General features: G+C 36.8%; 1 protein-coding gene across 1 annotated transcript in view; it reads left to right on the top strand.

Moving 5' to 3' along the window:
- Window positions 1-17305, top strand: part of LOC150105350 (uncharacterized) — a 158942-nt gene extending 141637 nt beyond the window's left edge. Inside the window, exons 2-5 of the mRNA XM_090393936.1 lie at window positions 8361-8494; window positions 11856-12048; window positions 15161-15302; window positions 17050-17305. Coding sequence (XP_090250062.1) covers window positions 8361-8494; window positions 11856-12048; window positions 15161-15302; window positions 17050-17305 — 725 coding nt within the window. The remainder of the gene's footprint in view (window positions 1-8360; window positions 8495-11855; window positions 12049-15160; window positions 15303-17049) is intronic.
- Window positions 17306-17742: the final 437 nt, after the last annotated feature.

Raw genomic sequence — 17742 nt, 5'->3', positions numbered from 1 at the left:
TGTATACACCCTCTATAATTAGCAGGGTGAGGACCCCCACAATTAGCGCACTTAGCCGGGGTGGATTTTGGCTTGGCGCAGGTGTTTGTGGGGTGATTTTCATTGTTAATTACTTATGAGGAATGTATTAACAAATCGATAAGGTGGATTACACTTATGAGATGAAAATAATGAAATATTAAGGTAGCAATAATTTCTTATTAATTATTATTAATAATGTTTAATTTCATATTATAGAATCGAAATTATTCTAAATTACATTTACTCTTTATGAAACGCGTTAAACGGAAAAGATGCTTCCACTTGGTGTGGGTTTTAACACAAGTCATAGAAAGAAAGACCTAAGTTGAACCATCCCATTTCTATTTTTTTTCGCAATTTATAACTGAGCCCTTAGCATATGCAAAATTCAACAAGCACTGACACAGCTAATCGAGTTACGTATATTCGATGGCCTACGTCAGTCTAACCTTTAAGGATTTTTTTTAATAAGGAAAATTGCAGCAGACATAACAGTAAGATGGCAAAATAGGAATTAAGAGATTTGGATTTTAGTTTTGAAAAAAGAAAGTGGCGGATAATGATTGGGAGGGCACCCTACACCCATAATACATTGTCTACACATTTTGTATAGATTAGATTGGTTTAATAGTAAGGCGCATATATATATATATATATATATATATATATATTTTTTTTTTTTTTTAATTTATTTCTTACTACGTCATTACAATAATTGAAATATGCAGAATGTTTATGTAAGTTAAACGTTGGCAGATTAGGGTGTTTACATATTTGTAGTGTCTCCTACACTCATTCGGAGCTCGCAGTGCTCCGAACCTGACTTGCACATTACATCGATCGGCTTTAATGGCGGGACTTTTGGACAGTTGAAAAAGCGACTTTCGGGAGGACGATGTTCATTCGAACGAATGGCACCAAAGCGAGTGTGCTGCTATTATGATGGCAAATATCGTAACCCTATTAGCACGCGCCGTGTCATATAAGAAATGCATTTACCACAAGTCCATTTATGTGTCATTATCACTCGTCCACTGACTAAATTATTAGTCGCAGTTTGTCACATTCTGTTTTTCTTCCTCTGCACACTCACTACACTTCATTTGTGGTGTTCAGCGGATGTCTTGGGAATAGCAAGAACAATGCGCCGATTAATGCAGAACACCGACAGGCTACCGAAGAGTGCCGAATGCAGAGAAGTCGCTGACTTGCAAATTGCTATTCTGCATTATCTTCAACATATTTTATACCCAAGGTAAAAAATCTTTTCACATCTTTCTCTGATCCGGAGATTCTTAATTAATAAGGTCAAAGCACCTTGTGGCAACTTGCATACGTAAAATTGATAAGCTCTGTATTACTTAAACCTTGGCATTTCAGGGTCTGCCTACTCACTGATGAGACCTCGATAAAGGTTGAAACCGGTCTGGGTAGTGACCCCCACCCATAATGTATAACATCATACATCTCCTAGGAGATGGGTTTTACATTTATGGGAAATACTAAGGAAAGTGATCAGAACTTAATCCATCTTTACCACGAGTTGCCTTGGTGTTGCACCACCACAATAAGTCTTGAACCACGTTCAGGCGCAAACTTGATTTGTCTGTTTGCTTTCTTGGGAAAAAAAGGATTAAAACCAAGGTTATAAAATTACTTGGTATCTTTAACGCAACTGTCATTACTGTCTGACTTGAAGTTTTAAGCATCGACGGTGGGGTTTGCTCGGATGCGTGACTTCTGTTTCGGATGGAAGCAGTTACTAATGATCAGCGGAGGGATCTCTTTCCGTCTCCGCCGAGCTATAGAAACTTGCCACGGACTTCTCTTCTGTTTCTTTTACTTTATCACCCGTCGTTTGATTCTGTATTGTTACGAATAACCTTATCCCTTCACCACCCACCACTCGTCACCAGCGCCCCACAGTCGGTGAGTTTCTTTAACCTCAACTCCGGTAGAGTGAACTGGCCTGATATCGATCTCGTATAAAAGTGTCGTTTCTCGTTGGCTCCGCCACTTTCGCTGAGTGTCAGGGATGTCTGCCGATCATCCGAGCTCTAAGATTGGTGTATGGATTCCACGCAGTACGTGATGCTGTTCGCGTGCACCTTTGCCCTGGGTGAGTAACTCCGTTGTCGGTACTTTGTCGCTGTTTTGCCGGTCCCATCTGATGACGACAAATATCGTCATAACGGTTACGAAGTGCAAACAAACTCCGCGCACCATTTGACGGAATGAAAAATGAACTCTGATCCGAATCCCTTTCTTCATTCTCCCATTTTCTTTGTTAGCCTCCCTCGGACTGCTTTATTATGTGGAAACAATGTTTATCCAAACCCCCTCGCACTTAATTTAAAGAAGTATTTGCGTTCAGAGACGCTCCGAGTGGAGATCTTGTGGTAAACCTTACTTCATTTAAGGTTTTCTTGGTGTAGATTTTGGCTTCTTAAATATTTGTCTTGTACAGTTATTAGGATCAGCAAGACAAACACACTTTTCTTTGTTTTAGTTCGAAGTATAAACCCAAAAAAAAAATTCTATTAAAGTGACGATGAAGGGACAAGCTAAGTTGTTGACACTGAAAGCAAAAGTTATTACCGGACGTTACTACTGTGAACTTTTAATTAATCTTATGTATTACGACAAATGAATGTCCCATGTATAAAATGAAATTTTTCCACCAAATTTAGCATCTCCACTTTGTCTGTGGAAAGTCGTAGATTATTTTGGATCCAAAAATCGACTACGTAGGCAGTTGCGAACTGAAACCTCCTAAAATGTTTGTGCTAAAATTGAATGCCTGTTTTTATTATTTATTGAAAGAGGTTGGCTTTATAAAATTCCTCCCAAAGAATTCTATTTTTGTCAAAACTAATTTGGTTTCCTCATAAAGTCTACGATTCGGTCACTTTTTGTCAGATCTCTCAGTATTAGCGCATTATGGATTGCTTGCGATAGTTTTTAAATGTCAGTAGAATCTAATCTTATCCCATTTCTCAACTCTCCTTGCATAAGACATTAAGCAGTTGGAGGTTATTCTTTACAATCAACAAGTAGTGACAAGTCATTTTTGAGAAACTTTTGAGAAAAGTTTCTCAAAAATTTTTGGTAAAGGCGAAGCCTTCCCCAGAAGGTGTTCTTGAAAAGGCATTGAAAAGTGTTATTGGTAAAATTCTCCGAATCTGTTTATCTGAAACACCTTTTCAAGAAACAGTATAAAAATCACAGGCGTCTCCATAGCGCAGTCTGTAGCAACGGCAACACCTTTGGTGTTGCCGTTCGAAACTCGAGTCCCAATCTTGTCTTGAATGCGAGGAATGTTTTTGGTGGATGTTCAACTTCAGGGAAAAACACTTTAGAAAAGATTTGTTCGAATTTCAGAATATTTCAATAAATTTCATGCTGAATGATTCCAAGAAGTTTATCAATAGGAACCGTACCAACCTAAGATCTCGTCAGAAGATGAATTTTGAAAAGTAAGTCAACAAAATATAAAATAAACCCAAAGAGTCTGCTCATTTTGTAAAAGTTGTTAGTGAAGCTTATGCAAACTGCAAACTGGAAGGCAATGGACTCGTAAACCTCCTTCTATCTTCTTGTATAATTTTTTCTTTAACAGCATGGAATTTAAAATTGGTTTTTAAAAATATCCCTCATGAATTACACCACGAAATAAAATCCGTAATACATCAAATCAGTAGTATATTAGTATCAGTACAGAAGGTAGGCTAAGGGATTAGGCACTCTGTAAACCCTCCTCTAGACAGCAAACCATTCTTCAAAACACTTCGTTGCCTTTAAAGGCCTCGGAACTTATCTCCCGCCTAAAGACGTCAGTGTCCATGGCGGAACTCAAAACCCATAATTTGTTGTTAGTTGACAATTGGATATATTGACCACTTGGTCAACCAGTCTGGCAATCATACATTAGATCACTGACTCTAGATGCGATCCCTGAGTTCCTATAAGTTCGATGTGAATTAATATCGAACTTATGGAAAGCATTCGTGTCCTTTCAATTAAGAAAACAATTACTTCCAATAAATGACTCTGTTAAGATGTTGTGTCCAAGGGTTTAAAGCTTTGTTTTTAGATAATAAAGAAAATAAACAGATTATCTGATTGATGCATAGAAAATGAGGATTAGGAAAGTATTAGTTTAAGTCGATATCTGATTTGCATATCATTAAGGAGAAGGATAAGAGATAAGGAAAACGAGAGATTATCTCATTAAATACTAATCTTGAGCAAAAACCTACTTAATGATGGCATCTTAACAGAGAAAGAATCAAAAGTTGACGGTCTTAAGTCGCATCTTCTTGCATCAACCTATAATCGAACACTTGTTATAAAAGTATGTTTTCGGTATTGGTATGAAACCAAACAGTCAGTTCGATTCCGTTTTACATAGTAGGATAGTTGTCAGGATTATAAATATAATCGGTTAATCCGAGATTAAAGAGAACCTTTTGGCATCTGACGCAACTTTTTAATTTAAGAAGGAAACTTTCCGTTTTGCATAGGGAATAGCTCTTCCGGTCTTCGACCAAAAAAGTAATGGGTTCGAATCCAGAACTATGGAATGGATGGGTGTGTGAATCTCTTTAATGGTTGGGTGAATTTAATTTTCTATTATCAGACCACCCTGCTTATTTGGAAGCATAAAGTACTATTTGGTTTCAGAATATAATTAGTTATCCTTTGCTCGCCTACAATATATTAAGTGTTGACGACCTTTCTCGGTAGGTTTTACATAAAAAAAAAATTTGCTCAAATTTTATGCCAATCACGTATACCTTCAGTAGAATATTCTGCACAATTACTTGAATCTCGCATTTTTTTTTTCTTTTTCGCATTTTTCTGCTGTCATTTTTATTTTAGTTTTCCATCTACTCGCTAACATTTCCGAATTTTTCAGTACAAACAGCGATCACAGTATTACTTATCACTATTTAAAACTTTCACAGATGCGTTGAAAAGAGATTCCCCGGATGTAACAAGCCACGTAATGGTTTTTGTCACACTGTAAATATGAGTCGTGTAATCCCAGTTTGTTGTGGATTATGAAAGGAGGTTTTTGATATTTAACACCCAAGAGCAACTTTGTGTAACCAATGGGATCGAACCAGCTGTTCACAATGCAAATGTGACGAAGAATTTGACGAGATACGGAACCGTGTGCGGTTTAGGACGATGCATGCATACTGATTTGTAAAACTGAGTCGAAATTTTTAAATGCGATGAAAAATATGGAAGGAATAGTTCCTGATGTTTAAGTAGCTTTCTTTCATTTACAAAGTAATGGAGTTTTTTCCCTGTTCGAGTTGCAACCTTCCGTTTTTCTACAGAACGACAAGCTAGCGACGCCAAGACTGCATTCATTCCATCCGAAGATGATCTTATTATTATTAAGAGTGACCAGTGACTCATCGATTTAATGAAGAAAACATACGATCTCATATGTTGATTACGCATGTGCAGAAGGAATTGTCAAATATTTTTATTTTATTTTATTTTATTTTATTTTATTTTTTCTGTTGAAAGTTATTTTGCTGTGATGGATTTTTAGATGCATTTCGACTTCAGCAGAATTCAAGCAGAAATTATTGATTTAGAAATAACGTAGTTGTTTATTGCTTGACATTTTCACAGTCGTTTTGTCCCTCAACTCTGGTCCATCCGAGACGGATGGAGTCCCCTAATTAGTGGTTTAGGCAATTACTACTTGCGGTTTCCCATTCTCTGCTGTATCTTCTAAGAGTGAGTATTTTTATTCTGTAGATCTGTGTGTGTGTTCACGGGGTCGGTTTGCTTGTTTTGAGAGATAAAAAAATAACAAGTTTAAGGGAGAAGTAACTCAACTTCCGCGCGAGACCGGAAAACTAATCATTGATTGAAAAACCCGAATAAAACTTCTCAGAATCCAGGTTTTTTTATTTTTTATTCTCACAACAGGTTTTCCCCCACCCCCCTTGGAGCAGGAAACTCAAATAACTTGTATTCTAAATAATTATTTTAATGGCCATTTTTGTTGTTGTTTATATGATATTTTAAAAGTAATTAGCCAACCATCAACTGCAATTGATCCTAGACTTTCTGGAAAATTATTGCCAGATAAAATGTTTTTCCATTAATTAACGTTTTAATTTGGGACAGAAATGTTCTCTATAATTAATGGAAGAAAATTGGTTGTCAGCTAATTTGTGATCGTGGATATAGCTGAGTAATTTCAAAAAATGTTACCAGCATTAAATTACACTTGATGTGTTGTTACTGCAGCTTCAAAGAAAAAGCCAACTTGATCTGCTGTCAAATTCATTTTTTGAATCATTGTCACCATTGTAATTTAGTCCATAGAAATACAGATTACATGACTTATTTTTATAGTTTTTCATTTGTGGTATTATAGTTACTGGAGATAACAGGCGTTACGAAGCTGACTGAATAATTCCAGTGGATATTCGTACATTATTTCTACCCAATCCTTATTTTTTTTTTCTCTCTTACAATTGGATTTGTTTTGTTCACCTTAAGGCATTATCACAAGGTTTCGTCAGGACGGATTTTATGACCAGACTCTGATCATATCACATAGAATCAGTTCTTTTGCCAGTCCAAGAGAGCATCATAACAAAGATTCGAAAGAGATGAATTGAAATCGAATTATTTGTGTAGTTTATTATTGCTTGTTTAAAGTACAGGTAACCCTCGTATAACGCGGTACTTATACAACTTTCGATAAAAACACGATCTAGAAATTGTAACCCTTTATATTTTCATGTTTTTACCCCGCGACTTAAAAAATCAAATTTTATCTTCGTTAAATTTGTGTCTGCCTGTATCCCGCATGTAATTACAAGTAACGAATTTATATCAGGGGAAATACAGGCAGAAAAAGATTATTACTCGAAAAAAAAAAAAGCAATGACAAATTTAAGCAAGATCTTTAAAGATACTAGCCTCACAACAAAAATCAGAACAGTGAAAGCAATGGTATTTTCTGTGGTGCTGTATGGATGTGAAAGTTGGACCCTGAGAAAGAGTAAAAGAAGGAAGATAGATTCATTTGAATTATGGGTTTGGAGACGCTTTCTAAGAATACCATGAACTGCAAAGCAAACCAATAAATCAGTGATAGACAGAATAAAGCCAGATTGCTCCCTTGAAGCTATGATCATCAAGCAAAAATTGTATACTTTGGACATATTATGCGAGCAAATGACAGTCTGGAGAAGATGATGATGATGCTTGCTAAAGTTGATGGAACAGGAGAAGGGGAAGACCAAGAATTAGATGTGTCGATGGAGTTAAAGAAGCAACTGGAGTGCGCTTGGAGGTTATGAAAGATTTTTGTGTAAAAAATGATTTTTATAGTAATGGCCACAAACTGCAACGAAAGGGAAAAACCAACATTGAAAACAAAATTAATTTCTCTCGAAGAAAAATAGTCAAAATCATGGATCGGTTGAAAAATGAGAAAAACCAGGAGTTTTTGCAGGGACTTTGAATTTAAATGAATCAGTAATTCGAACAATCAAATAAAATGAACATAAAATCCGAAAATGTGTTTATTGCTAGGTCAACGATAAGTACAAAGCGCGTTGCTCGTGTACGCGATATTCTAATGGAAAAATGGAGAAATCTCTAATAATTTCGATAGAAGATTGCACCTCAAAAGAAAATTACTATGGATGGAAATCTTATTGAATAAAAAAACTCTCAAAGTTTATAAACATTTATAGTGCATACCAGGTGTTCAATGCGGATGAATCTGGGTTATATTGGAAAAAAGTGTAAAAACGCACCTATATTTCGAAAAATGAAAGATCAGCTCCTGGATTCAAAGTTTCCAAAGATAGAATTACTCTACTGTTTTGTAGTAATGCATCAGGTGATTACATGATGAAACCAGTGCTTATTAACCAATCCTCAAATCCTCGTGCTATGAAAGATTAAAATATGCACTATTTTATTTTGCCTAAAACATTTATGCATTGTGTGCAATGAAGTTTATGCACAATTTGTAATTTTAATACTTTGTATTTGTTTCATAGTTTGTTTTCTTAACTTACATGAATTACCTGAATTAAATAAAAATATTTTTTTTGTTGGATATGTCATTGTTGTTTATATAATTTAAAAAAAAGATTTCGGAACATCACCTTACTTCGTCTATTTGATCTGAGACTCGCATAACGCGATTTATATAACGCGGCATTTCTGCGGAACCTAACATCCGCGTTATATGAGGATTACCTGTATGACCAAAATATCAAATCAAGTTCTGTTCTTATGAAGGAATGTTCGTGATTTGCTAATCGCGCTTTTTCTCCTCACAGGATCATCTTCGAACTTGCAAAACCAGTGTTCAACAGAAGACTTCCAATCTTGCATGAGCACTCTCGAATCGGTTGCTCAAAGTGAAGAATTGGCTTTGGCAACCCACACTCTCCGAGCTCGAACAGGTGTGCGAGTAAGTTTAATTCAGAGTTACTTTTAATTAAACAGCACCCTTCATATACGGAAAGGGTTCAGTAAAGCCGAAACAAAACCTTTTTTAATTTCGAATCATTGTAGCAATGAATATTATGAAGTTATTTGGGGCGATTTTTCAATCTTCAATTGGGGAGGGAGGGAGGGAATGCAAATGAGAATATTTGAACAAGAATACAAAACCGATGTGCAATCATGCAGTATTGTATACCTTTGATTTCCCCCCCCCCTTCTGTATAATAAACAATGATGTATTAAACAAAATTGTGTTGGAGAGATCAAAGGCGTGGATTAGTTAGGTTATTAAATAATATCGATTAAAGACCCCTTAAAATTCTGTTCTATCTTAAAGTATTGCATTAAGCAATCATTCAAGCATGATTGTCGACCCCTTATTCTTGCCTGCAACGCAATTACGAGTATGAGATGCATCCCGTCTTTGAAAGGAATCTGTTATAGAAGCTTTGCAATGGAAGCTTCAGCAAGACAAGCAAACCCTACAGAGGTACGAGTCACACAGCCTCAGTTCGCTCAGCTGCTATTCCAACCAATCCAATATATAAGTATAACACACACACAATCTACTAATAATTGTCCGGACGCCCCTGTTATTTGAAGTTACGGAACATTCCAGGTTTGTTAATAACATAAAAACCTGTGTACAGATAAAAGGAAGCGGTATTTCATCGTAGCATTTGAATACAGGTGGTATAGCAACATCAGATGAACTCAGTGACTTCGAGAGAGATGTCAACGTGGGCTGTCACATCGGTAGCATGTTCATATGTGTCATTGCCACTCAAACGGACCATCCAAACTCAACGGTCGGCAATGACACATATGAACATGCTACCGATGTGACAGCCCACGTTGACATCTCTCTCGAAGTCACTGAGTTCATCTCGTGTTCCAATCCAAACTAGGCTGAATGCACCCCCACATCATGGAGTCATGATGTGGGGTGCATTCAGCCTGGTTTGGATTGGAACCGTTGGTCGTTGTCTGTGGTTCCATGAAGGCAGCTCAGTACCTTGATATTCTGGATAAACAGGTGCTGACTACACTGTGGAGTTTTATGAAACGGACCCTTGTTACAATCAAGACCACAATGCCTCATGCCACAAAGCGGCAGATGTTACGGAATGGTATGAAGAGGTAGGTGTTAAACGACTGCCCTGACCTGTGAGACGAATTGGAGCGGCGACCGAGGTCCAGAGCAGTACGTCCTCGATCTGTCACTGAACTCAGTGCCGCTTTTGATGGAGGAATGGAGACATATTCCACTTGATGTCTGCTGCACATTGGTGGAAAGCCTCCCTCAAAGGGTGCAGGAAGTCAAAGGTGGATATACCTGATATTAGGGTTCGCCCGCGGGTATCAATTAAGAATGACTAAAGTGTCCGGGCGATTATTGGTAGGTGTGTGTGAAAGGAAAAAAAATCCTTAGCTCACTCATGATATGAATGCATATACATAGGTTTATAAATAAATCTTTCGCGCGCGCGTGTGTGTGTGTGTGGGGGGGGGGGGTATCTAGCCCTATATTATGGGAAGGTGAATATGCAGACCGAATTCAACCTTTGAGATCTCCATTGGTGTACTACTGCCCACTGCTAAAAATTAAATGTCCAAACTAGTCCAGGTAGTGATCCTTCCCATAATGCCTTGCAGCGTACAAATCGCGAATTGAGTGTGATGCGCATTTATGGAAAACTGGAAGAGTGTGGTCTGCCTCTGTATACAAGAAGCCTGGTTGGGAAGTTTTTCGGAAATTGTCCCAAGGTTACAAAAACCTCACTTCCCTAAACTGCTCATTTCGTTTTAAGTGTAATACGATTTCTTAAACTCCTGACAACCGCAGTTCTTCACACCGATAGAGAACTGGGGGTCATTTTATTTTGTCTGCGTGATTAGAGTGGTCAGCGATGTCTGAACCATGAAATTAAATTTGGAAAAACAATTGTGCTGACTTGCATCGACTAGAAATGTAAATTCCAAGATCGATATAAATAACCACCGTGATTTCCTAACGAGGCACTTACTTGACAACACTTGAAAGGATATTTTGTAATTTCCAACTTGTTGAGGAAGCCACATTTTATTCACTTTGAGATTCCATCGATGATTGTTTAGCATTTCGTATGCAAGGCTGCAAAAGGCGTAGCAGCATAAACGCCTTCATCATAAAGTGAAAACAAAGCCTGCTTTTTGCTTGTTATTAGTTTGGGAGTGAAACGTAATAGCACGTCAAGGGGAGGAAACTTAAACTCGTCCTTTATCGCTTTCTGTTTCAAAGAGAAATAAAAGGACAATTCCTTGGTCCGAAAAAATAAGTTCCAGGCAACTGTGCGCTGTAGCAATAAGACAATTTAGTTTTCTTCAAGATGAGAAATCCTTCACGTTAGTCGAATTCAGTGTCGGTTTCGTTTCAGCCATGAAATGGAATCAGCCTGCGGTCATGAATGTTTGTGAATAACTTTGTGTGAAATGAATTTCTCCGCTTTATGAGACTATAATCGTTCTGCTTATTTGCAGCCTGAAGTGGACCTGAAAAGTTTTTGAAATCTCGGAGTAGAATATCTCGCATTACAAATCGTTAAATCTGTAAATCATAAAAAAATGTATGGAAAATGATGTATTTTGGATGCATTCTAATCGGAGTTAGCAAAAGAAAACTTTTCTTTCGCCAAATGATTCATCTGCAATAATAAAATCAAGAGGTTTTTTCCTCCTTATGTTCGCTTATGTGTACCATTTTTACTGGAAACATATCTTTTGTTAATTGTGATTTGCTTAAGACATACCCAAATCACCCTAATAATAAACGAAGAGATGCAGTCAGTCTCGTGGGAGGTGCTGACTGCAAAATGCAAGGACTTTTCAAATCGTCCAGTGGATGAAAGTCCGATATCAAAAGGCTTTGGATTTGAATCCGTATCTGCATTTATAGGTAGTCTTGCTTTTGGAAATAAAAGTGGGTTTTTATGAGTAAAAATGCAACAGAATGGATGATAAAATGTGTGGTTTTGAACTCGGCCAATTACATGAAGATTGTATTATCATTCGTATTATGTGTATGTGATTATTTATCGCCCCCATGTTTGCTCTCTTAACAAATCCATTATTCTGAATAATGGTAAACACAGTTTCATTGTACGAACTAAACTAATATGAAATATATATGGCATGATTCTTTTTTATGCTGGATAACTATTAATATCTTTGTGCACGTTTTCCAGTGAAAACATTCCCAAAATAGCCTAAAGTAAAACTACATGAACACCACACGATACATGACATACATTCGGGTGTGATTTCGCTCTGTGAAAATCAATCCTCAGAATGTATTTAAACAAGTGCGTCTTAGAACCTGTCCCGTTTCGTTTCGCAGGAAACTGCAAGAAGGTGTACTTTGCCTGGAACACCGCACTGTCAACTGCTTCAGTAATGCTCAAAGAAAGGTGTTCGACTCCGTCGTGTCGGAATCTAGAAAGGTCATCCAGGACTTGTGTCTACCGGGAGAACTACAGAACAGTAGGTGATAGCATTTTATATGAACTATCCGAAATACGTTGTTTTTAATAAAAGATGCAAAAACTTCATTCACTCATCCTTTTAAACGTACAACATTTTTATTTCATCTAAATGCATGCACTACCGCCCTCTATCTCTTCACTGGTTGGCTAATAGGAATTAAGCCTTCAATTTATCTAAATCGATTTCGGTTTATTTTAACTAACATAGTAATCCAAATTTCTATGAGTTTACTAGCAAATGTATTTATTTTTTCTTTCTATTTTGCTACTTGGACGATTATAGCCGATATCTAAATTGCCTTGCTTAAAAGAAAAAAAAGAAAGATCGTTTTGTAAGTCTCGTAAATCATATTAAGTCGTTCTAATGAAGTTTCTGATATGGACTGCAAAAGTTCTGTCTCCATGGGGGAGAGAGTTGGGACGCTGACATTCGGTATAGTTGATAAAATCTAAAGCATTTTGGGTATTAAGTTGCGATTTCATAATACCGAAGTAAGGTTTAACAAGAAACGTTCTTGTTTTCAAGTGAATAACCGACCGAGTATGAGAAATTCAAGAACAGTCTTCTTGCTATACCGACGGACGAAAGACTTAAGTTCGATTTTAGTTGCCAACTGGAGGAACTTTTTCTAGAGTTTTTTTTCAGTCAGTTCCCACTCTTGTTTCTTTTCCCTCGTAAAATCGGATTTTAATCCCATAATTCACAAATTTACCACTAGAACTCGAACTATTTCACACAAGGAGATATGCACTTGGTAAGGTTCAGGACCACAAGATGGCGGTAGTTGTGTGTCCTATCTTCTCATCCTGATACACATAAACTTGCCAAGAACTTTTGGCTTAGCCGTCATTGACAAAGGGTGGCCCAGTTGCCCATTTGTTTTTGTTTTTTTTTTAAAGTAAGGGATAAAAGAGTTCATCCTACCGATCTCTTTTATCCATAAAAACTCTACTGGCTAACTCAACATTTGATTGAAAAGATATGATAAAGGTTCCTCACGTTATTGGGATTCAAACCCGGGTCTACATTATATAAAAATGTATTAATATCTGTAAATGAGGAAAAAAATTGCTATGGCATAATCAGCAGTTTTAAAATTATTTCCATCTCTAAGTGAAGCAATATTCTTTCCGCGTGCAGATGCAAGGGGAAGTGTTAAAAGGACTCCAGCATGTTCTTAAAATAATCTCTTGGATGAAGTTGTCATTAATGTTGTGATGGTCGCAAAACAATTTTCTGTGCCCCCACCCCCAGAAAAAAAAAAAATACCTGTTTGAGAACACAGATTGTTGCATGCACCCATCTTCACCCCCTGAATGGTTCTAGAGCACATACTCGTATCGAAAATGTTAATTGGACTTCATTAAAAAGGCTCTACGATCTGCTTCCTGCATTATTATTATTACCTACTTTGAATATTGCGCATGCTTACTGAACGTTTAATCATTTCTTTTCTAACTTGCGGCTTCTGTCTTCGAGGACTGTTTGAACACTGCGATTCACTGTTCTTAAGATCTAATTAATGGCTTCCAGACATTACTTAAAAATGAATCGTTTGTGACCGAATGCCGGTAGTATATTCTTTGATATGACGTGAAAGGGAGTTTTCTTCAAAAAATGGTATACGAAAACGTGATTTGTGTTGGAATAATGATGAACAAGTTCCGATTTTGATTCTCTTTTGTATGGCGTGCAAAATCGGCTGAGATGTTCCTTACATCAAAACTGCAGGTTTGAGCATTGTAAGGTAAAGCACAAGAATAAGAAATTCTGTAAACACAGTAAATCCCTTCGATAAACGTCTTTTGGAGATATCAAATGAGGTTGCTTACGGTTTTGATGGTCTTGAAGGCAACCCTGGTATTATTTCTGACTAGGACAGCGATTTTGGTGGAGAGATTGCGGCATGGGGATGGAAAAGGGGTTTCTGATTAATGTTGGGATTCAGTTGCTAAGAATACTGATTAGAAAACAGTATTCTCCAGAGAGTGTTCCCAGAATTCTTCCCCTTAAAGACGAGCAGGCTGAGCAGAAATTGAAGTTTTCTTTCTGTCGTCTTGTGAAAGGACACTTCATGTTTTTTTTTTTGTTGTTGTTTTGTTTTCATGGTGTGATATTTTTCTATAGAAGGTGATGAGATGAAGATAGCGTTCCATTGGAGGGGGGGGTTGAAAATGTTCATTAAAATTCCTTTACTTGCTGTTTTTGATATTAAGAAATGTAGGGTGTTCATCTTCATTCCCTAATTGTAATGAGCATTGCATTTTTAAATGGAAGGAACGGATAGAATCTAAAACGTTATTTAAATGTGAAACAACACGTCTTCAAATAATAAGAATGTTATCAGCAGATATATTCCTAGTGGTAGTATGGGGTTGTCTAAAGAAAAACACTTCTTAGTGATGCTCACCAAAAAATTTCGGAGGATTTCCAAGAAGTATTATCCGCAAATGGCACTTTCCTGCTACCAAACCAAAAATTTCAATTATTACCGGAATCGAAGATTGGAAGCCATTCGTGAGAATAATTTCCAAATTCTTCAGTTATCTCCGTGCACATACATGAATAGTGCATGCCACAAATGAGAACCAAAATAACGCATATCATCCAACGGTACTCGACAGATGAACGTGTTAGAGAAAAAATGTGTAAAGATCGCTCCCCCCACTTTTTTTTTTTACTCCTCCCAAATCAACGTCATAGGAACATCCCCCACGCTTTTCACTTTCACAGTGCAAAGTTTATCACCGTTGCATTGCAGTCTGTGGTTTGATAAGCTGGTGCTACGGACTTTCAGGGATGCATAACTTGGGATGTTTCTCACTCGCCTTGAGATTATTTTTAGTAAGATATATGTATAACAACTTAATGTCTCTTATTTGACATATTTCTTTGTGGGAGGGTTTTTCCATTATAAAAATCTGGAAAGAGAACACGAGCAATTAAATGACCCTCATAGCTTAAGTGGTTTCGTCTGCAATCCCAACCCAAACGTACATTTCTGCTACAAAACTTAGCCCCCTCCCCACGAATGTTTAATTTTCTATTCAGAAAATATATTATTAAACGGAATATTAAAACGTTTCAATGTTTATTTTTATTCATTCAGATTATCTCCGGTACGCCCCCTGTTTTAAAAACATTTCCAAAGACGAAACCAAATGTGCTGCTCAGTACAAAGAAATGGTGATGTTGAGCGAAGTAGGCGATGATACCGAAGATGTGGACGATGGCCTTAGAAAAACCTGCTGGTAAGTCAAATTAACCTTCTTACGAGAATATAATGTATTTCTGCTGATTGTGGGCCTTTATGATTACCATTATGAACTGAGTATATTAGGGGTGTGAATCAGCCAGAATTTAAGGTGGTCTGTAGTGTGCCCCATGGATCATTTCTTGGACCTTTGTTGTTTAATCTCTCTCATACGTACGTACATACATACATGGTGGTTTAAAATTCCACTTACAAACTTTGAGTGGAGATAGAGAACATCAAAATCGACCAGATTCATTTAGGTAAGCATGACCGGAAACGCCACCGGAAGGTACTAACAGGGACACAAAGATACAGAAATAACACAAGGCAGTGAATAGCATAAAAAAACTTTATTAGGCATAACTGAACAGTTCAATAGCAGTTGGGTACATAATATGGTAAACGAGGTGCATGTCTGCCATCTCAGCATTCGTAATCGATCTTATGTCTGCGATCTAATTATTACAGTAATCATGTTCTTTTACATTGATTACGGTCACAGAGGAAAATAAATAAAATTTTGTCACCATGAGTTGACTAATTTTGTATCAAAGGAGGGACAGAAAACTCATCAATTTATGTAAATCCCTGAGCTTGTTGGTTGAAGAACATGATTACTGTAATAATTAGATCTACCTTTTAGCAATGCATATAAATTTGTAATTTTGTTTCGGAACATTAAATATTTTACGAAATTTTTTTTCCAAGGTAGTCGCATTGGTGGTCATGTGACCAGGATGTATTTAATTTGAAAAATTCAAGAACAGAACTTAATTCAGAATCATACACTGGAGTAATTAACACTTAGCAACGTGGGATGGTCCGACTAGCAAACATCCATGCCAGGACATGAAATTTGATCTCTGTCACAGCATGGTGCAGATTATTCCTTTCCACACATTTTATCAGTAGGTTTGCAACATGCTCAAGTTTTGACTTCATATTGGAAGTTTAACATTGCACCTGTACCAGATAATCACCTGTGCGCATGTTGATTGTGAATGTCGTTAAGTAGTATATGAAGTTCACTATTGTGATAGGCCACTACCTATGTACTGACAAAATGTATGAAGCATAAAACAAAGTTTACTATTTGGTCTCCAGCACAGGAGGATCCCCCAACAATTTTTTATGATAAGTGTGTTTAGATGCAGAATAGGAATGGCAGTCAAGTGTTTGGAATAACTCAATTCCAAAGAAATTTCATACAGTGGGACCTAGAAAGGTAATCCCCTCCTCTCCCCACACAAAGTGAATATTATGGAGACGCTGGCAATGTCATGTTTCTAAAAGGCCAAATTATTTTGCTGTGATAAGATACTAAGCCTAACAGCAAAGAAAGATGAGGCGAAAGACCTATGTCCTACCCAATTAAAAAGAAAAGCCTCAAAATTACTGAGAAAGTGGTTCAAAACAATGCATACTGATAGATTTTTTTGAGTGAAAACCCTTGTTTTCACTCAAAAAAATTACACTACATATGAGTATATAATTTTGATTCCTCTTGCGTCTTTCAAACGTACTGTAAGGTAATAGTTCGTGTTGAACAGAAACAATGTGCTGTACATTTTTCACTTAAAGGGAGAACCTTGCCCCAGTCTCAATTCTTAAAACCCAATAATGACTACTTTTCAGTTATTCACATACCACTAAACAAAACTATTTTTAAGAGCATAATCTTGATTTTGTTTTCTATTGTGTGATGAAAATTTCGTGTCTGATTGATCCAATTTTCATTTCAGCACTTTTGTTGAATTCGTCCAATGTAAATACACCCACGTAGTGAATGACTGTGGCCACCATGCTGGAAAATTTCTGCATCGATACATGGATCGCATGTCTGGATCTCTCCTGACACAGCACTGTGCTGCTTATACATATGATCTTAAGGGTTGCCACACCTACTCCCTTGGATCAGTCTCTTGCTGTACTTTCAGTGACAGCATGATGTTACCGATGGCTTTAATCTTCGTGGTCGTAAGCTTGACGACATATTGAATAACAACATCACTGAAGCTGTAAATTTTGTAAACACAACCGATTGTATATTTTGTATAATGGGAATTAAATTTCTTACCATGAGCTTTAGTATTTTAAGTATACAGAAATCTCGTATCATTAAACTTTAAAATACATCAAAACTTGAGTGTAAAAAATATACTTTTAGTTCCATTTAATGTAGACTGAAATTATGATCACACAGTAAAGTAATCAGTAGCCTCATTTGTCGCTGCAATTACTGATCAGTAATTGCAGTGACAAATGTTAATTTTAATGTTAATTATTTATTTTATTTAATTATCAAAAATAAATGTGTGGGCGCGCGCACACTCTCAAGAAGTAACTTTCCAAATTTCTCCTTAGTTCAACTCATTATACACACATTACTTCACTGAATTAAGCGTATCTTACTCGAGCAATGTGCTCTTACTATA

Source organism: Typopeltis vanoorti, chromosome 6 (assembly GCF_054136105.1).
Source record: "Typopeltis vanoorti isolate ZY-2024b chromosome 6, IOZ_Tvanoo_1.0, whole genome shotgun sequence".
NCBI classification, from domain to species: Eukaryota; Metazoa; Arthropoda; class Arachnida; order Uropygi; family Thelyphonidae; genus Typopeltis; species Typopeltis vanoorti.
This window is presented reverse-complemented; position numbering and strand designations above follow the sequence as displayed.